Here is a 22,114-nt window from a genome sequence, read left to right as displayed (position 1 = left end):
ATCGAAATCGTTAGTCGTGTCTGTTGGACCAGATCGTATCATTCGATGTCATAATCATAATCAGCTAACTGTAGTCGCCAGCGCATTAGTTACGACGATGCGTCTTTAATACCGAATAGGCGTATGTTAGAGGTCGATGATCTGTTATAATATTAAAATGACAACCATATAAATACGGTCTGAAATATTTCACGGCCCATACGATGGCTAATAACTCTTTTTGAATAACGCTATAGTTACACTCGGCTTTGTCTAACGCTCTACTTGCGTACGCGATAGGTTGGTCTTTAGAGACTTCCCCTTGCGATAAGACTGCTCCTATTGCATACTGACTTGCGTCAGTCATTAAATTGAATTTTCCCGCTTCCCAATCTGGATAGACTATACTCCGTTCCACGAGAGAGTGCGACCGCCATGCGCATCGAAATGAATTAGCTCCGACGTCGCGAGGCCAAATTTCTCCCACCCTGTGGCGTCCGCTCTCTGTATACAGCGGCTCAAGTAACGCGTCATCGTGCAAACACTCAGCCCCAATAAACTGATTTATTTGAATTCTACCACGTTAACTATTTTCTACCTTATTTGGATTATCTTATGTCAGAACTAAATTCACGTTTACATGAAAATAATAATTCAGTTATTTCTAATTTGAAATTAATCATTCCTAAATATTATTTTGCCTATGAAACTCTAGACAATAAAATATTGAATGTGGCTCAGACATATGAAGCAGATTTACCTCATAGTATTGAAGCACTTCGCGGTGAGTTAAATGCATGTAAACAATTTTGGAAAAATAAGTCAGAAAATGCCGATTCTTCAATGGAAGCTTTTAAATATGCATCAATGTTTGTAACATTAAATGTCTTTTAACAATTCTGTCATACCTATAACAACAGCAAGTGCTGAAAGGTCAATCAGTTCTTTAAAAAGGATTAAAACTTACCTACGATCGACAATGGGTCAGGAAAGACTTGACGGCTTAGCAATGTTACATATAAATAAAGATATTCAAGTAAAACCAGAAGAAGTACTAGATATATTTGTTAAAAAACATAAACGAAGACATCAATTCGACCTATATAAGGCCTATAAATTATTATTTTGGTGAGTGATATTAAATGTTATCAAAATTACCTATATTAAATAGATTATTAATTTTGTTTAAAAATAAGAGTGTGTTGTGTGTATTATTAATTTTGATTAAAAAATCATTATACAATTTATAATATGTGCCCCCCCCCCTATCAAAATATTCAAGATCCACCCCTTGCTTCGAATCAGAATTTTTATGCCGGGAAACGGAAAAGTTAAGATACATTTTGAACACCATACACCGAATATTAAATAACTAATTGAAAAAAGTTTGAGTCAAATAGAGTTGGTACATTTAACGGGCAACGAAGTGCACGGGATCAGCTATAGTTAATAATAACTATCTTACATTGATTTCTTACGGCAGAATTCATTCGTATAACCGCATGTAAGAATTTGTCTGCATGTCTATATTATATATTATATATAGAGAAAATATTATAGTACATTTTTTTAAGGAAATCACAAAATTGAGATGACGTGTTTGTGTAATGAAATCACCAAATTCGACATTGATAGGCGGATCGTGGATATGGTGATGTTTTAACAGGGGTTTTCTGCACTTATAAATTATAATATGTAAGCCAACTATATTGTATTTAACTATTTACAGATATGACTAGGTTTATTGATAAATAGGCCATGGGGAGCTCCGGTGTTTTAAATATATCAATCATGCGGAAATACGGATATTATGTACGGTCGTTTGAAAAAATGTAGAAATGTAAAAATGTGCGGTGCGTCGTATTATGCAATATGCATACATATTATTAGTCAGTGGCGTAACTGAGTAAAAAGCTGTGTTGGGGGGGGGGGGGGGGGAATGAGCCAGAATAATTTTTTTTTTTGTGGTCTTAAGCTTAATTAGCTCTTCAGAAATTTAGAATAATTTATTTATCAAATTCACTCTGGCAAATCAGTGCTTACATTTGTTTTTGACAGGTGAAAGAAGGCATTTAAAAAAAAAGTTGGTGCGAAGCATCATTGTAAAATCAATACATTCATCGCTCTGCTCAAAATCTAGAACTGTTGTTCCAAGTCACCAGAAATTTTCGGGTGATTTGAAACACTTATTTTAACACCCAAATGTTAATTGTTAATTAGAATACTGCTGACTTGAAATAATATATTTGTTATAAAAATTATCAAAAGTAGATACACACAAAAAATGCATCTCTTAAAAAAATTAAAACATAAAACAGTAATTTAGGATTTTCCTTGATAAAATAGAATAAAATGAATAAAAACTTCTTTTAATAAACAATTTAACTTAGAATTAAGTGATCTACTAACCAGATTGATCTATAAAAACATTTGAGTTCTCTGGAGATGAATATTTTAGGAATTTGTGAAGAAACTAAGTACCTATTTGAATAATTAAATATATTACAAATATTAAATTCAATACAATTGAATTTTTTTAATTAAGTCTAAACCTTGATGTCATAGAAACTTGTTGTGGTATCTTTTTTCTTAGATACCGACAATCAACTAAGAGTAAACTTTTAAAAAATATATTAACAATAGCTATTAATCTTGATGAACTAATTATTTAATGTCCATCACCTTTAATAACATAATTAATTTTAGTATAAATATTATGATATAATTAATTTTTTAATAATTTATATTATACAAATGTTTTAATGTTAGAAAATAGGAACTGTCTAACAACTGCCTGAAAAGGATAATAAAAATCTCTGGCATCATAATAGTGTGTGTTCTGTTCTGCATACATTTTGTTGCCAATTAAACTTAGGAACTGTCTGATGACAAGTTATCAATTCGTTCTTCATTGAATCGGGATTTTATTGCTTCTTTCTCATACTTATTGATTTGTTCAATATTTAAACTAAAATAGAGATTAAAAGAAATAATTTTTACTATATTATACATATATTAGATAAAACAAAGTAGGTACATACCCTTGTCGCAATAGTTTCAAATCTTTTGGTTTAATATGTGGAAATCTATGATTTCCTGAATTTAAATCATATTTGATGGATTTTAAATATCTTTCTTTCATAGATTGCCATGTACGAAGTTTGCATACCTACAAGATATATAAAAAAATGTGTCTTATTATAAGTTTCAAGAAAAACTTTAAATACATTTCATTAGCTTACGTTGTCATGTTCCATTTGTTGCCACATTGCTCTCCCTTTAATATCTAAAGCATAGTTGTTCTTAATGATATAATTAATAATATTCATCTCTTCTTTATGTGAATAGGGAATTCTTGTGCTTCATTAAAAAGATATAAACATTAAATATAAATTATATATGATATTAAATAAATGCATAATATTTACTGTTTATGTGAAGAAGCTTTGTGTGAACTTTTAAACAACACAGTACCATCAAAATCATCGTTAGAACTAAAATAAAAAAATGTTCAGTCAATAATATGCAAGTAAAAATGGATATATCAACAATAGAGATATTACAATTTTTCATTCACATACTTAATGGTAATAAATAATAATAAATATAAAAATAATTAAATCTTTTTATTATTTCCTGAAAAATATCTTATTATAAATAAATATTGACCAATCAGATAGATAGAGCAGAGCTCACAGAAATTGGAAACATAGATTTACAACAATAATCTATACTCTGTTCAGAGACAGAGCATGCTGATTCTGCGCATCTGCCCACATCACTATGCTATCAAAACCGGTTCCCCAATGGCAGGGTGTTGGTGCGCGGCGCGGTCTCTCGCTGAACAGAGTAGTCATAAATACGAATATTAAAAAAAAAAAGTTATTACAAAACAGTATGCATTATATAGCATTTTTACTATGAGCAATATTGTGCCTCATACAAAAACATAAAACATAAATAATATATGATGTTAAATAAATGCATAATATTTACTTTTTAGATGAAGAAGCTTTTTGTAAACGGTTAGACAACACAGTACTACCAAAATCATCGTTAGAACTAAAATAAAAAATTTTTTAGTCAATAATATGCAAGTAAAAATAAATATATATACAATAGAGTTGTGACGATTATTAATTCACGTAATCAATGGTAATAAGTAATAATAAATATAATAATAGTTAAATCTTGTAAATTCATGAAAAATTCTTAAACACGACAATCCTATTATAAACACGTCTTGACCAATGTGATAGATAGACAGAGCTCACAATAATTGGAATTATAGAATTACAAATTACATACAAAAGTGTACTATTGGCTATCCAAATCCAAGTTAGCATTATAGATAAATTTATGTATAGAAAACGTTTATAATGACATTTAAGGAACCAGGAAAAATAGGTCATAAAAATCAACATTAGAAAAAAAAGTTATTACAAAACAGTATACATTATATAATATTTTTATCACAAACTGATAACTCTATACTCGGCGCTCGTTAATATCTTAACACTCATAGATTATAATTGAGTATAGTATTGACAATTAAAGTGTATTTCATTACATATTAATATATTATTATTTATTAAATATTTCAAAAGAATCTGTTAATTTTGTTTCTGACATGGTTTTTATATAGAAATACAGTTATATTTTTGCTTCTATGTTTTCAGTAAGTTATTACACTTACTATTAATAATAGACAATTTGACACAAATTGTTTAATATTTTGCCTAATTTTTAAATTTATTCTTGACATAAACAGTTAAAAATATTAAAACATATTTTGTTCAAATTCACTAAAAATAAATGTAATTTCATCCGTGGTCATTATAGGGATACCTAACAGGAGTTTGGCTAGGACCATGTCCCTACAACCACTAACCAGTACCTTTGTAAATGATTTGCTGTGTATATATATGTATATATGTGTGTGGCGGACTGACCCAGGGTATTATAAACCCGGTAGCAACTCGGGCCCCCATTCGTATTTATAATACAGGCCCCGATTACCATTTTTGGGCCCTTTCTTAAATTTAACTCTCATTGTAATGTAGAACTTTTTCCTAATTTTAGTAAGTTTAAAAAAATGTACAGGCCTCTAACTTTGCATCCTAGACCAAAAGTAGCCAGTCTGCCCCTGTGTGTGTGTGTTTATGATAAGATGATTAAGATTGATGGCCAATGTGTTTCAATACAAAAACAACAATACATACCTTGTGACTTGAGTAATAGAATTTTTAGATGGCGATTTTTCTGGAATTGAAATTAAATCAGACCACGATTTAGTTTGATAGAACCAACAATCGAATATATCATCTTTTGTATAACTACCAGAACTTGTGTTTTTAATTCTATAAAATAAATATCAATATTTAATGATAATCATTGTTTGAAAAAAAAAATATAGAATTATTTGTCAATATAATTATCTAGTTTAACCTAAGAAACCGAGCAGTAATTACTAATTTTCCACTATTTTGACTATGCGCCTGATTAAAAGGGTTCCAGTCGGTCATTTTCTAAGGAGTAAGAATCAGACAATTATGTGGCAAGTACAACTGGGCCATGTCAATGTGTGAACATTAGTGTGTGTGTGCGTACATACCGCAGTGTATGTTAACGCGTTGTGACCTGTATTCACATTTTAAAAACCGGTGTCTCGCACTCACAGGCACATGTTAGTGTATATTAAATTTAAAAAAAGTATACGGTTACTTTTCCTCGGCCGTGACAAAATTGTGAGACTTAGGCTGGTGCGATTTTGATTCTGTAACAATCCCAACAATTAACACGTCCTCTAAAGAACGGTCGAAGAATTTCTTAGAAATATTAATTTCTTTAAATTTCTTTCTTATCTTCAATACATATGGTTGAACAAAAATGTTATAAAAACTGAAATTTGTATATTATTATAATATTGTCAAAAGTTCAAACTTTAAAAAAAAGCTCCAACCGTTCTCTAGAGATATGTTATTATTTTTACAACATTAAAATCGAACCATCTAAAGCAATGATGCCCAACCTTTTTCCTTTGGCGGGCCACTTTGGTAAGCAATTATCTTCAAGCGGGCCACAAAGTATAAAAGTACAAAAATAATCTTATATATTGGAATTGTTTTCTTATCTTTTATTGTCTATTGAAAAGATTATGAATTGAGGTACACATCTTAGGTACACCATTAGTTTGATCAGTACGTTATTTTAAGTACATAGGTGATATCAATATTAATTTTTAAGTTTCCGTATGAAAATGTCAGACAGAAAAAAACACAAATATAATGATGATTGCCGAATTTTTAATGAAAAATGGTCTTTAAATTATGATGAAACAAACAAAATCGGTTCATAGATCGCGACTTACGGATAAACACCTTCATTCAATTTTGAGGATTGGAACCACTAAACTTCAACCAGATTTTTCATTATTAGTAAAAGAAGTACAGGCTCAAATTTCACATTAAAAATAAGAGTAAAACATTTTTGTATAGTTTTTAGTTTTATTATTATCATTATAATTGTGTTTTTTGGAATAATTATTCAAACAAATTCATAAATTTAAATAAAAATAATATATGAAAATAAATAATTTAAAAAAAATTTTTATTTTAGAAAATTCGTAACAGGCCACATAGAATACCTTCGCGGGTCGCGGGTTGGGCACCACTGATCTAAAGTCTCACAATCTTGTCAGAGCGGAGGGTCTAAAAACAATTTTTTTATGACAGACTGGAACCACCTTAACCGTAAACTGTCAATATTATTTATATTTTAGATTTCATATAATGTTTGACCAGAAATAACGTCCACAAAATTATGCGAAAAACATTTTAATATGAATCATTGTATAGTAGTATCATTGTAGACTACTAGTTATTATAATAGTTATAGTATAAAAGTGTTATACAACTTGTAGATCACACACATATTTTAATACTTATTATAATCATTTACATTAATATAAACATTTATATCAATATAATATGGTATTAGTTTATGTAATACGTGGGTGTGGGGGTACGGAGTTGTCCACCTACCATAAATCTATTTAATTTTAAAACCAAGGGTTTTAAAAGCCTCGCAACAAATAAGTTCAATATAGGGACTCAGGTCAAGATTACTACCAAGAATAAAACCAATATCTATAGCACAGACATTAGAACATGAAAGAATAGTAGCTCCGAGATGATATGAATAAACAACATGCACAGTCATCCAAAGAGGAAATATGAGTGTAAAATTTGATATAGTCGGCAAAACATAAAAGATGGCATCTGAGACCCTACTTATAAATAGAGAGAGAACAGGAGCAGGGAATGATGTGTTCCTTGAAGAATACCAGACGTTCCAAGATAAACGTTTGATTTTACTGTAAACATTTGACCCATTAGTAACAATAACATAGGTAAGACAAAAACTACAACAATAGTGGTTCACCAATACCAATTACATTGAGGACCTGAACAAGGACATTGTGATTAACTGAATCAAACGCTTTATTGAAATCCGTACAAATGACATCAACATGAGATTTAAAATCAAAATTGGTATACAAAACTGTTATAGACTAAATAACAGGTAATAGTGAAACGGCCAGAATCTACTAGATCATCTCAGACATTTAAACATCATACCTATTAGAATATATTTATATATAAGGCAAAATGCAACCTTGTTATAAATATAATAGACTTTCATAAAATTGAATCAGCTCAGAAATTTAGAAATGCTTGAGAAACGTTGAGAAATGAGCATATTATAGTTATTAGGAATATTGTGTTTTATGTTGTTATCTTTCAATTCCTCCAAAACAAAAAACAAAGATGGTAATACTCACAAATATTTGGTTGGATCAGGGTAGTCTTTGATTTTAAAACAATCTTCAATGTATCTAATATCAAATGCTGGGATACTTTTATGAAAATAATTTGTTTGTCCTGGTCTTGCGAGTACCATTGAATGATCATTTGGGATATCAAATACATCTGCAAAGGACATCTGTAAACACAGAAATTTGAAGTTAACATACCAACATATAAATAATTGTTGCTATAAATAGAATATACAAATAGGTAGGGAAAGATGATACAGTTGTACCTAATATCTACTTCAATAGCTATAAAACTCAAGAGTTAAATAAGAAATTACTTTTATACATAATTGGTACTTAAAAATAATTCTTATTTTTAACAAAAATAAGAATATTGAGCAATATTTACTTAAAGATGTAGGTAGATTAAACCATACAAAGGTATATTATAGAGGTGAATCGAAAACTGTTTGAAGTTCAAAAAATTGATGCAAACATTAGTAGTTCAGTTCAAATTTGAAAATCAAACCTAGTTTTAAAAAAATCAAACCGAACCAAACTCAAACAAAAAGTTTCAAAATAATTAATCCCAAGTCTCAACTCCAATATAGTTTAAATTCCAAAAAAATGTATCAACTCCAAACAATTTCAAACACTTCACTTTCCAAGTAAATACCTATACTATGTTCAAAATAAGAAACACCTGCGGCTGCAGCGGCGACCAGTTTTTTCGTCAACAGTCAAGTAATTATCACCACCACAGTGTATACCTGCTGTGTGGTATTGTTTGACATAATATGATGAAAAAGTTCGGTTCAAGACAATATTTTTAAACTCAACCTACCTATATATAAACTGTCTATCTATATAACATAAAACAAAACTAAAAACTAAAGAGACATTTTACCATTATTTTGTATTAAAGCCTCCTTCCATAATGAAGTCAATTCATACTATACAGTTTAGCATTTATTTGTATTATAGACTTAACGCACGGGATTTTGGGCAGTGTATTTTAGCTGAGCAAGATATGAAATGTTTCAGTTTTAAATCAATCCATTGTAACAGCCAGCAATGACCGCTATATAAAAATATTATTTATGATAACAAATATTGGCGGAACCCCCACAAGGGTGAGGAGGTGGGTTGGACCTGGAGTACATGGGCCTGGCTATACAGATTTGAGATTTCATACCTTTCCGGTGAATTTTCCTAAATTTTTATTTCGTAAAAACCTTCTCCTGGCAGTTACGAACATCTTAAAAAAAATTTGAGCCAAATCGGACCAGCCGTTCTCGATTGATGAATTGTTATATATTTTTATATATATAGATAATATTTTATGCTGCGGGTTAACCATTCATTACTTATAAATTACCGTGTATGAGTTGTATTTTATTATTGAAAGTTTTGTATAGGGCCTGCAAAAATATTCAGGGGCCCAACATTTTATGTGGAGGCCTGAATATTGGTAGGTACAACAATAACTATACTTACTCTTAAAAGGTTAACGTAAAATTTTTCTTTTGTATCCCAGTCGAGCACAAATCCCAAACTTTGAAGTTTGGCGTTGTGGAAATAAAAGATGTTTTCAGCGAGATCAAAATCTGTTGACATGAAATCCATTTTTCTGTAGGCACTTACTCTGAAAATTTGGAAACAATATTAAAATATTATAAATGATGTTGTTAAATTGTTACAAATCTATATTTTATAGGTTGTACTTGGTACTCGCTAAGACCCAGTGGCTTAACTTACTTCACTAACCTAGTAACCTCGACATTCAAATTGAAATAAATACTAAAGTAAATATTCAATACTGATGAGTGATGACTGAAATGCAGTCTTAGACTTTGGACACTTGGATGGACACGACAACTGGCAAGAGGAAAGATACTAAAAAGGAGAAGCGTCAAATGAATAAGTGATAGAACACCGGTAACACTATAGATGTTATATAATACTAACACATATAGACCTATTAACTAGTTTATAGAGCTATGATATCACATTAACCATTATTACTTTTTATAAAATCACAGATAAATACTACTGTACTGTATTATAGTATTATATATCTGTGTATAAAATCCACTTTTAACCATAGACCTATTAAGAAATGTACTGAGCGTTCCCTATAGTACCCATAGGTTTGACGATCTGAACATGATCTAGTGATGGGAATAATCGAGAGAAATTACTCAAAATACTCGATTGTTAGATTTAATCAATTATTTCGATTGTTTTGAAAATTCTCGAGTGATTCTCTCGGTATCGAAATCAGCTGAAATAATCGAGTGATTAAAATTACTCGGCGAGTGATTCTTTTGAAATGAAATCGACCAATGTCTAAAACATAAAATCGATTACATTTTGCGCACTTTTGAAATATTTTAATTTATTAATTTATTAATTCTTTAGTAATTTTTTTTTATTTTAATGAAGTACCTGAACAGATATTTTAAATATAAATAATAAATACATTTTTTGAAAAATCGTGTTTTTTTATTACTTTATGAATATAAAATAAGAAATAACATTATACATTTTAACAATTATATAATTGTAATAACAATAAATAGTAAATACATATGTATTTATAAAAGATTTATAATACCGAAAAATCAATTATAGTTTACCTATATTGTTGTACACGTTATTATATTTATTTTATAAAATGTCAAATAGGTAATACCAATTAATTTAATAGCTCATTGATAAGCGAGTGTTAATTTAATGATGTGAATGTCGCTCAGTTACTCGACACTCGCTTTACTGATTAATGAAAATGAAATACTAAATTGACCGAGAGGTTTTTTCGAGTGAATCTCTCGATTGTTATAAGCTCTCGATTACTTACTTCTCGATTATCAAAATCACTCGATTGTTCTCATCACTAACATGATCAGTGAGAAAGACAAACTCATAGATTTCTATATAGTACAGTGTACAGTGTACACAATAGTGTAGTATAGAAGTTTGCGGACAGATTATAACTTACCCCGAATGTGGAAGAAATAATAAAATAGTTTATTTTGATAAGAATTATTTTAATTGATGCCTAAGTGTTAAACAAAAATTCAAATTTGCTTATAGTTAACTTGCTCAGCCTTGGATATTAGCAATACAATTTAAATGTCATCACGCACAATAAAATGTAAAATTGTACTGTTTTACTGTGCCTAGGTATAAAAATGGTATTCGGAAAAAAAAGCTCAGATATCAAAATACGATAAAATAAGCCCAGCCTTTAGGAAAAAAAAACCCCATACCAACTAAATACATAACACTTTTTTATTATAGTGTACATTTTATGGATTTTACAATTATTTTACACTTTTTAAATTTTTTAAATTATGTACAAATGAAAAATGACAATTAATGACAATGTAAGATGAAATCTGTATTTCAACTACAGTTTTATATTTTATAATAAGTAATACTTGTCAAAGAATGTTATCGAACTTATTATTAGGTACCTATATGTATTTTGATTTATGGTTCATGTTTTATGATTTTTTAACTGATATACTTAGTAATTGTTTAATATCATATACTAGATATAATTTTTATTATAGTTACCATTTAATAAAATAAATGTATTACCTAGTTCTTAACCTGTGGTCCTCGGCCCCCTGGGGGTCCGCGATACTCATGTCGGGGGTCTGCGGCAGCCTAAACACAATATAGGTACCTACCATACGTCAATAATTGGCTTGAATGCATTGTTACAATATTGTTGGATTATTATTTTTTTTTTTTTCATATATAATATGTAGATTCTACACCAAATAATTCTATTATTAATATTTACTAAGTATAATCAGTTTTCTTGTTCATACGAAATATAGTATCGGCAGTCTTATATTTACTGCCACCAAGTGCAGTTGATCGATCGTACTCAATTATGGTTTTATATTACATTTTTATAAAAATCAATTGTAACGCCACTGTGTCCTAAGTAAATCCGGCGAGTCCGACGATTTCTATTCTGATCATGATGTTCCGTCGCAATACGATGCGACCGATGCGACGAAATACAAACTGTTTTGTTTTTTGTTGCATTTGTCGGATTCACATAGGACACGGCGTAATAAAATAATTATAAATGTGTATGTATTGTTAAGTCTGCTTATGTAATTTGTTATATAAAATAATTATTATAATTTTGGTTATGATAAGATGAGATGTTTTGTAAAAAAAAAAAGTATTCGAAAAAAATTTGTTAAGGGGATCCGTGATTTCTAGAAATCTTTCATCAGGGGTCCGTGATCTACAAAAGGTTAAGAACTGCTGACCTAGTGTAATAAATTGGATGCATAATAATATAATAAATTAATAATTTAATAATTAATGAAAAACAATTGTTAACATTAATTGATTAATGTTAGGTGTATTAGTTTATTAAATATTATTATGATATAAAACTATAAAAGTATATACAAATTATTGTACTAGTATTTTATAATATGTATTATATTTATGGTTATAGATAAATGTAATGATTATATTATGATTAAATTTAATTATACAAATCATAATAAAAAAGAATAGTGTATTTAGTAGGTACGGGGCTTTTTTTTCAGATGAATGTTGTTAAGGTCTTTTTTCCTAGATTCATAAAAAGTTGATGAAATGGTTGGGACATCCTGAATGTAATATAATTAAACAGCTACCTAGCAGGTAATAGCTAGTTTAGCAAAAATATTAATATTAACAGGCTATTAAATGAAAAACTATAAGAAACCGTGTAACCGAAATTAAGGGTTAAGTAATAAACAAATACTTACTTGAAAGGAACAGCCACGACGGGGTGTACTATTCGAGATACGAATATAGGTACAATCATACAAGTAATACCTTGAGTGCCTATTCAAACATTTACAGCCCACTTCGCACTGGTCAAATATTTGCGATTTGTGAATAATGTTAGGCTAAATAACTCAGCAAATATATAATTGTAATAGTAAATTAAAAACGAACAAGAGTACAAATCATGTTAAAAATTAAATTCTTCCAAAACGACAGTCGGGGCAGTCAGCACTCAGCAACAAAGAAACATGTTCAGAATTCAGAAAATGGGTTTAGCCGGGTTTATGCATATTATGATTTAAATCCACGGACTAAAATATACCAGTCCGTGTTTAAATCCAATGCCGTCTTATCATAGCTCGTTAGTCGTTGGGCAACCATACTATCTCTTGTGCTTATGGCCGATTATTAATTTCAAGAAACGAACTAACCTAAAAATTGAGATAACAGACGCTTTATGTTACGATCAGAGATTTTAAATAATTATTTAAATTATTAAATAATTATAAGTTATTTAAAATCTCTGATTACAATTAAACGAAATTTTCGCCTTACTATATTCTGATATTCACATGGTCAAAAATGAATTTAATAATTTCGAAATTGTTATGTAATTTTAAATGATCAAATACACTATTTTTTAATAAATAAAACGTTACCGTTGATTTTATAATTTTAGGTAATTTATAAAATTAAATATTTCTTGCTTATTTAGTCATTGATACCACAAACTTGAAAAGTTCTAACTATTGTATGCCATATATGAACATTTAATTTTTTTATCAAAAAAGTAAAAACTTGGTTGACACTGCGCCGCAGTATTGCACTTGGTCCCACCACTACATCTCACAATATATAAACGAAACGAACGTTCTTAGTTTTGACTTTGAATCGAGTGTAATAAAAATCACTGAACAAAAGAAACAAATGTTTTTATTTTTAATTAAAAAAAGATGTATTTTGCGATATTTTATATTAGAATGGTAATGATTGAGGTTGGGATTACGATGCACTTTGTATTGTTTTCCAAATCTATAGCTATGCGATACTCGATTAATAATATACCTACATTGAATTTTTAAACGATTTTAAATGTTAAGGTCATTTTTGCATTTAAAGATTTTTGTAGCATTTTGAAGTTTTTTCTAAATTTAAATTTAAAATTGTATTTAAAAATGTGCAAAAATTGTTAATTTTCAGATTAAATGAGTAGTCCAAACGATAAGTTCTGTCCGTAAAACTTTTATACAATCATTTGAAATTTTAAAATGTATATTAGAATTTATATCTTTAATATTAAAAATAAAAATAATTTATAATTGTAAGGGAATTTTTAAGTTTTCTTAGAACATTAAAATCATCAATAATAGGTAATATATGATAATCAACACAGAAAAAGCCAAGGGGGAAACTGCCCCTACTTGCCCTCCCCCCTGCAAACGCCATCGGGGAGTGGTTCTATCCTGCGCAAAACAGTTTTTTGCTATGTTGTACATTTGTAAGACGGAGACAACGCATGCGGGTATAGCGTCCTCTTAATTAATAGGTCTATGCTTTATTGCTTTTAAGTTTTAACTGTTATTGAAGTCTTTATCGCAATGAAACTTGAAAGTCTAAAAATTATATCAATACAAGTAGCTGCGCGACTCTAGGCAAACACCACGATTATAAAGAGTATTATAAAGTTCCTTATAACCGCGGCAAACACCAAGGTGTATCGATATCAATACACCTTGGAAAACACTTTCACCGTAACCATGACAACATAATATAAAACAACCACGATTGAAGATAATATTATCACAGAATAAATTCTGAAATTCAGAAATATTAAACAGGTTGGACATAAAACGAAAACCGTCGTGGTAACCGTGGTTGGAATGTTGGATCTCGGATATCAGTTATCAGTACGTGTACAATGTCTTCAAAATATGTTTTCCTCCTCGTATGAATATTGGTAATAATATTATTATACTTGAGTACTTGACGTGTATGATAATGTTATTATATAGGTAGGCATTGTCACAGTATAATTGTAGTGTATTTTAGTGTTACACTATTACTCAATGATTTGACCTAGTAACATCGGCATTATCATGCCACTATGTGCGGCGTCGCACAATTTAAAAAAAAAAATTATCCTCTGCCGTTTGTTGTTTACTTTACACGAATGACAACAATTAGTCGCGATTGAACTTCCCGTTAATTAAACAAAACAACCACCTGAATATGTAAACATGTTTTTTGAGCTCCCGAAGAGAAAACGAAATCCCGCGCTAGGCGGTCGTCACAGTTGTCGGTTTGAAGCCAACACGACCTAATGCACCTGTGTGATTCCCCTTTAAGTCCGTGATTGTTTTCATTTGATACTCGCCGCCATGGACGAATCGACGTTCCTGATGCTGCTGTCCGTCCTCATGTTGGTAGCCAGTTACTTGTCGGGCAGCGTTCCGCTAGTGATGTCCATGTCAGAAGTGAGTATAGTCCATGGTCGCGCTTAGGTGCCCATCGCAATATCACTTACCTATATATTGTGTTTTTGTAGGCCAAGTTGGAACTCGTGTCCCTATTCGGAGCTGGCCTCCTTGTCGGTACCGCATTGGCTGTGATAATACCCGAAGGAATCCATTCGCTCTACTCGACTGTGGCGCCACACAAAAGTTTGTTCGTTGATTAAATATAATAGGTGTACATGGAATTTAGATAATTGTAAATGGTTAGCGAGACTATCAAAAATGTTATGCACATTCAAAGTGTACTGATTGATCATCAGAAAGTGTACAATAGCAAAGCGAGAAATTAGAAAACAGGAACATTTCTTCAACATATGGAAATGTAATTTTCTCAACCCGTGTTCAAAATATAGTCAATAAATTATGTGCTATAATTTATATAATTCTCTGGTGCTGGGTTGTTAATTGTTATTGCTCCCACAGGCCATACAAAATAAATCACTTCACTAAACTTATAATAATTGTATGATACATAATATGGAGTATATTAACAACATTATTTATTGAGTAATTATGGTATTTACCTAATGAATAAAGAATAAGGAACAACACTTGTTAATCATCTTTTGATTTTAATATTGGGAAGATAGACTAACACTGGGAGCGCTGTCAACGTCTGGTATACTGATGGTTAGTTGGATTCCCCCCACACAGAGTCAGTATACTACTATCAGATTGTATGTATTTTCACGAAATTTTGTATAAATTTTACTTTAAGTAAAGTGTATTTGAATGTATCTGATAATATTAGTAGAAATTGTACTTACCGATGTATACAGTTAGTTATACCAGCATCTAAAGTTTTGATAACAAAATTAATTTGTTAGAAAAAGTAAAATAACCAATATAAAACTATATCAATACATCCCGAATAGGATGGTACAAAGGAACACAGGATGCCGTTCTCAAAAGCGAGACATCCCTCCTGATGTGGAAAGTGTACACTAACATTCATTCAGTCTTAATATTTAGTTGTTGATCTGAGTTTTATAGGTTTTTATACAATTAGTTACATAAGGTTTCTCTAATCATTCAGATTTCAGACTGAACAATACCTTTTTATTTCAGTTATAGCACACGAAACGAGTATATCTATATAGTATTGCAATTAATATTTTTCTAATGTAGAAAATTACTCTTCTGTTTTAAAATATAAATTATTGAATATGTTTTGTATAATTATATTATTATAAGTTTAATGTAGCAATAACAAACTTGTTATTTTTTCAAAAAGTTGTGCTTCTATAATTTTATATAATATATTATTGTAACCCATATTCCCATTGTCATTTTAAATATCACTTTTTATACTAAAGCATTTTCTAAATTAGGTATTACTTTTTATTCTGACATTAACCATAATATGTACGAGTTCATGTCTATCTTTTAAAGATTTACAATTATTTATTTTATCTAAATCATTCATGTTAATGATACTTCACTGATTTGCTATTAAAATTGATTTTTACAGGTGCTGATAATATAACAGTCGCTGTGGACTTTAGTGATGTGAATTTTCATTCAGTAATTGGAGTTACATTAGTATTAGGATTTACACTAATGTTGCTAGTTGATCAGCTGTCGTCAAAATATACCAGAGGCTAGTATTTAAATAAACATTACCCAATAACCAACACAAATTAAATTTGTTTGAGGACTAATAATTTTTTTATTTATTAAGATGTAGAAGCCGGATTTGCCAGCCGCAACTCAGGTAGCATGACAGCTACCTTAGGTCTTGTAGTGCATGCTGCTGCTGATGGTATTGCTTTGGGTGCTGCAGCTGCCTCGACTCAAACAGAAGTGGAAATGATAGTTTTTATTGCAATAATGTTACATAAAGCACCAGCTGCCTTTGGTTTAGTCACCATCCTATTACACCACGGACTTGACAAAAAAAGAATACGTAGACATCTGTTAGTATTTTCTATGGCAGCACCCTTAGGAGCACTACTCACTTTCTTTTGCATAGGACAGGTATTTGATACAGATATTTAATAACCCATTTGATTCAGTTATTTAATTCTTATGGTGATACATTTTGATATTATACATTTCAGGAAAGTAAAGAAACATTATCATCCATGAATGCCACTGGAGCTGCCATGTTGTTCAGTGCAGGAACATTTTTGTATGTTGCTACAGTTCATGTACTTCCAGAACTAATGGTCAAAGCTTCTAGAGGTGGCAGTGATACTTTTAACCCAATACAATTATTGTGCTTAGTATGTGGTACTGTGACACCGTTAATGTTGTCAGTCCACCACGGTCACTAAGTTTAAGGACCCAATACATTTGTTACAATATATGTCTGTTTCTTCATTATTGCTTGATAAAATCATACTTCAACATTTCTATAGTAAATTTAACGAGCTTAACCGCAAGTCATTTTCTACATTTTCTATAGGCTACAATTTTTCTGAACCTTAATTCTGTATCCCTTACACTTCAACAAAAACATGAAGTTAATACAGAAAAAGAATATTCTGTTTTTGTCAACTGTTAAGAATTTCAGTAAAATATTGTAGCAATTATTTTTATGTATCAATCATTCTACATATCCACACATAATAGAACTTGAATTTCAAAATATTTGGTTTCAAGTAATATTATTCTAATAACAAACGACCAGAGCATTTTAAACTGGTTTTTTTTTTTTTTAAACCTTAATGAATACAAATACGCATTTTATAGTTGTATTTAAATTGTTTATTATTGTTATTGTGTTAATACTATTATTTTTTTTTTAATAGGTATAAAATGTATAAATGAAGTTATGATATAAGTTTTATCTAAATTTAGTTTATATATTTTTTTATTAATTATTGAAAGCTGGGTTATAAGTTTTTTTATATAAATATACTTATGTGATTACATTATTAGTTTAATATGAAATTTTATAACATTTTATTAAAGAAATATACATATATTTTTTTTAATCTTCAGCTTCTAAGTTTATATTGTTACCAAATTTTCCATATAAATGTGATTTTAGATCACTCATTGTAGATGATATATCTTTGATTTTCGTCTCAATATCCTTCATCTCTTTTCCAACAGTTTTTTTCAATTCTTCCAAATTGTTCTGTGCAAACATCACATCAAATGGTTGTAAAAATGATGTTTAAAATACTAATAGAAATTATGTAATGCATACCTGTGCTGTTTCAAGATTATAATATACAAAAGTTTCTCCAGAAAGGTATGGAAGATTTGGACAATCGTCTTCATCTAATAACATCAACTCTTCAGTGGCATCTTCTAGGTTCTTTAATGTTGTCTAAAAAGATCAATTAAAGATAAGTTGGTTTCAGTATAACAAAATAGGTATCTAAATATACTATGCATTTTAATGTTTACGATAAATCAAATTAGATTAAATTTCATCTTGAGACTGGAATTTTTTAGTATTCTTACTGAGATCTGGGACTATCTAATTTACAAAACAATACAATTGGATACAGTGGCGCCAAACTATATTTTCAAAGGGGGGGGGGGGAAGTAAAAAGCAATACGGACCACCACCTCCGTTTACGCTTGCTTCAGTGCTGCATATGTATACATTAATAGCTATTAACTTATTAGGAACATAATTCATAAGTTATTTGCTGGGGTACCCACGGACCCCCACGACCTCACCCACCAAAAAAAAGGGGGGGCGGTCGCCCCTCTTGGGTTATAGGTTCGGCGCCACTGATTGGATACATAATTGGACAGTGCACTAGTGTCTTTACATACTTAGTTTGCAAGTAATTATGATTTAATAATTTTAATAACTCATGATCAGATTTGAAGGTATAATAAGGAAAAGTAAACTTGACTTACTTGTTTCGATTTTAATTCATCCCTGTATTCGTCAACACGTGCGTTAAGCCTTGCAAACTTATTGATTTTTTGTTGATCTTCAAATGTAATATGTACATCAGAATCCTATTTATCAATACAAAGTATAAACATTGGGTATAATATTAAATAACAATTATATAAACATAAATAACTAAAAAATGTGTGCTCAGTAAATTGTTAGTTAATAATTCAATATAGATACATCTATAAATAATATAATTGAGTCATATAAGTAGGGTAATCAATTTATTATCATCTAGAAAAAAAAGTTATTCACCTACACGAGTTCTAAGACTTGAAAATCAAAATGGACATTGTCGAGCGTCGTCAAAAAGTCATAATTTAGCAAAATATAATTATTGTTTATTTTTCTTAAAACACCTGCCAGATCTTTCCCAAACTCAATAATATAATATTTAAAGTAAGAAGTTGCTACCAACAACTTTTAACATTGCAATAAAAGTTGAAAAACTTACCGGTTGAAATGTTCCTTTAGACACTGACGCTGAAGCCATTTCGAATAGTTTTTTTAAGACTTATAAATTGTATGTAGTACTTGGATATTAAATTTGTTCGTATTTTGTTATTTGATATGACGAATACTCGTTTTTCGTACACTTTTGTCAAGTAATTATTAAGTAGACCTACAACCAAGAAGAACTGCCAGCAAACGGGCTATTAATTTTCCATGTGTTGTTCGAATATTCCAATATTCCGTAGCTGGATGTGATACACGATTTAAGATAGTACTATCTTAAATCGTGATGTGATAGCACGATAAAGCGATACGGATACCCCAGTTCTCCCGGAGTGATAAGAGATAAAATAAAATAATTCCAAGGTGGATTGATATCCACCTTGATTAAATCACAATCCACTCACATGGTCGCACTCACCAACACAGCAGCCGCAGCACAGTAGCCAATCCAAAAGTCAACCATGGGGGGGGGCGAATTTTCAAAAATTAAATTCCCCATTTGTTTAGCTAAATATGATTATAAAAAATAACGTTAAAAATACTGACAAATATACGGACCACTCCTTGTATCCGCCACTGAGGCAGTTCGGCTAAATTTACTGGCCGTGCTCACCAGTCACCATTCATCAACAAGCTATAGGTATAATTGCGTGATTGCGTTTGGAGTTTTGGACTATTATAGGCGGTCTAAATAGCCACTGGCCACCACCACTGTCTACTGGAGCATAACATAAATATAATAATAATTATTTATTAGTAGAACTCGGATTTTAAAGCATACCTATTATTATTATTTATTTCATAATAATATAGGTGTGAAATAGAAATCTAATTTTATACCTACATGTATTCGTTTCATGTCATTCTGATTCCAAATAACCCAATTCATCATTGCTTTTTTGCAATTTTTCCAAATGTGGCATTTTAATATGATATGGTAATAAAATTTTTTTTGTTTAATTAATAAGAAAGGTTGGTAAGTGGATGTAGCTCTGCTGTACAGTAGGTTACAACTTACAAGTGGGTGGTGGGTCACTGTAATGGATGGTGTTAAATTAGAATTCAATGATATAATATCATTGCATAAGAAAAACGATTCTGAGTGAAAACGGTCAGTCAGCGTATGATATTACTAAGTATATTTGATGATATTAAGGTGAATAAAGTTATTTATATATAATATTCTATTTACGTGGAATCTTGTTTTAAATTTTCAATCTTTAGCTATAAAAGTTGAACATTTTATAAATTTTTAACTACAAAATAATTATTAAATTTTAAAAGTGATACATTTTGTCAAAATTTGACCTTTAAATGCTTATAAAAAAAAATTGTGCTTATGTATTTATAATATTTTTCAACTGATATTATAAGAATGTATCAGGAGCCTTGTATTAATTTTTTACACTTTTTGGCCCAACAAATAAAATTTTATTGATATTTATAGAAAAAAACTAAAAAAAATTGAAAACTGACAATGTCCGTAAACAGCCTAAAAAGAGTTTAAATATTTTCAACATTTTATGGTGTATACTGTATAGGTATAAAATGAAAATATAAATACTCAGTAAAATTTTCATGTATCTAAAGTTATTCGTTTTTAAATAATAATAAAATAATAAAACCGCTACATGAGAAATCGAGTGAATAACCAATATTGTTAAAATATGAATTTCAAACGCTCATAAAAATTTAATTTGATTTGCTTCTGGACATTTTTTTTTTTCCACTTGAGATTCCTTACCACCTAACATAAAGTTATAAGATACACAAGATACGGAAGATGAAAATCGAAGCATTAATTCGACAACTTATCGTGTACACAGACACAAAAATAAAAAAATTTAAAAAAACACACAACATTGTAAAATCAATAGGTACATTCATCGTTCCACTCAGAATTTAAAATGTAAAAACCATTTGTTTTTTATATACAAATAAACATTTTGTCTGACAATGTTTCACAACTGCAAATCAGCTAGAAAAATACATGGTAGTTAATTCATTTTTAATTTGAATTAATGTTTATTCAATTTTAGACCTAGCTTAAGTTGTTTTTTGATAATACTTTTTTTTAAATAAATATGCTTTTTTTTGTTATTTATTTTCCTTAAAAATCCGAGCCCTACTTATTAGTTAGTAGGGCAATAGGTACATTATTAATATAATATTAGTTTAGTTATGTCCTCTATAGTCTCTACCTGCAAATACCAACACAGTATAATATAACATATATATAGATATTGAACTCAAGACTTCGAGTACGAAACTTGAACCTAGCCTCAACTTAGATATTTATAATATTTTAATCATTAAACAATATGGATTTTGAATCATACAAATGACGTTTACATTATTACATACGACGTTCAAAAATAATAATAGGTATTGTGCGTATACTAAGCCCATATTATTAGCTGTAGGCGTTAAAACAGGGGAATGTAGGGGAGCTCTCCCTGGATACCAAATTTTTTATACAATTTAACTTGTAAATATAATATAATAATATATGAATATAAAATGTGTATACTGATTGTCTATTAAAAATAGTGTATCCCCTTGAAAAAATCCTAGATACCTACGCTATATACTGGTACTAAGTGTAGTACCTAAGTAAACCACTTACTACTCAAAACTAGGTACTTATATATAATTATAATATCATAAAAT

The 22,114-nt window shown here is 29.7% G+C and overlaps 3 protein-coding genes across 6 annotated transcripts; 1 reads left to right on the top strand and 2 right to left on the bottom strand.

Moving 5' to 3' along the window:
• Positions 1-2,679: 2,679 nt before the first annotated feature.
• On the bottom strand, positions 2,680-12,985 carry LOC100568595. 3 transcript variants are annotated; one of them, XM_008187411.3, is made up of 10 exons: positions 12,586-12,968; positions 9,554-9,691; positions 9,293-9,440; positions 7,823-7,983; positions 5,202-5,339; positions 3,976-4,041; positions 3,408-3,473; positions 3,222-3,339; positions 3,021-3,148; positions 2,680-2,947 (listed from the first exon to the last, which is right to left on the bottom strand). In XM_008187411.3, the coding sequence occupies exons 1-10, from the start codon at positions 12,642-12,644 to the stop codon at positions 2,851-2,853; spliced, it is 1,119 nt and encodes a 372-aa protein (XP_008185633.1). In that variant the 5' UTR covers positions 12,645-12,968; the 3' UTR covers positions 2,680-2,850. The 3 variants fall into 3 exon arrangements, with proteins under 3 accessions (XP_008185633.1, XP_003246244.1, XP_003246243.1); XM_003246196.4 differs by having other exon boundaries at positions 9,563-9,691; XM_003246195.4 differs by lacking the exon at positions 9,554-9,691 and having other exon boundaries at positions 12,586-12,985.
• Positions 12,986-14,577: 1,592 nt separating this feature from the next.
• Positions 14,578-18,059, top strand: LOC100169321 (zinc transporter ZIP9-B). 2 transcript variants are annotated; one of them, XM_016806524.2, is made up of 5 exons: positions 14,578-15,081; positions 15,153-15,267; positions 16,592-16,720; positions 16,808-17,097; positions 17,181-18,059. In XM_016806524.2, exons 1-5 carry the CDS (start codon positions 14,986-14,988, stop codon positions 17,394-17,396), a joined length of 846 nt encoding a protein of 281 aa, XP_016662013.1. In that variant the 5' UTR covers positions 14,578-14,985; the 3' UTR covers positions 17,397-18,059. The 2 variants fall into 2 exon arrangements, with proteins under 2 accessions (XP_016662013.1, XP_001948743.1); XM_001948708.5 differs by having other exon boundaries at positions 14,580-15,081; positions 16,802-17,097.
• Positions 17,812-19,671, bottom strand: LOC100166573 (prefoldin-like). The gene is made up of 4 exons (NM_001162242.2): positions 19,443-19,671; positions 18,946-19,050; positions 18,278-18,400; positions 17,812-18,205 (listed from the first exon to the last, which is right to left on the bottom strand). Exons 1-4 carry the CDS (start codon positions 19,479-19,481, stop codon positions 18,056-18,058), a joined length of 417 nt encoding a protein of 138 aa, NP_001155714.1. The 5' UTR covers positions 19,482-19,671; the 3' UTR covers positions 17,812-18,055.
• Between the last annotated feature and the right edge of the window lie 2,443 nt (positions 19,672-22,114).

The sequence above is a fragment of the Acyrthosiphon pisum genome, chromosome A1 (genome assembly GCF_005508785.2).
Source record: "Acyrthosiphon pisum isolate AL4f chromosome A1, pea_aphid_22Mar2018_4r6ur, whole genome shotgun sequence".
Classification (NCBI taxonomy): Eukaryota; Metazoa; Arthropoda; class Insecta; order Hemiptera; family Aphididae; genus Acyrthosiphon; species Acyrthosiphon pisum.
This window is presented reverse-complemented; position numbering and strand designations above follow the sequence as displayed.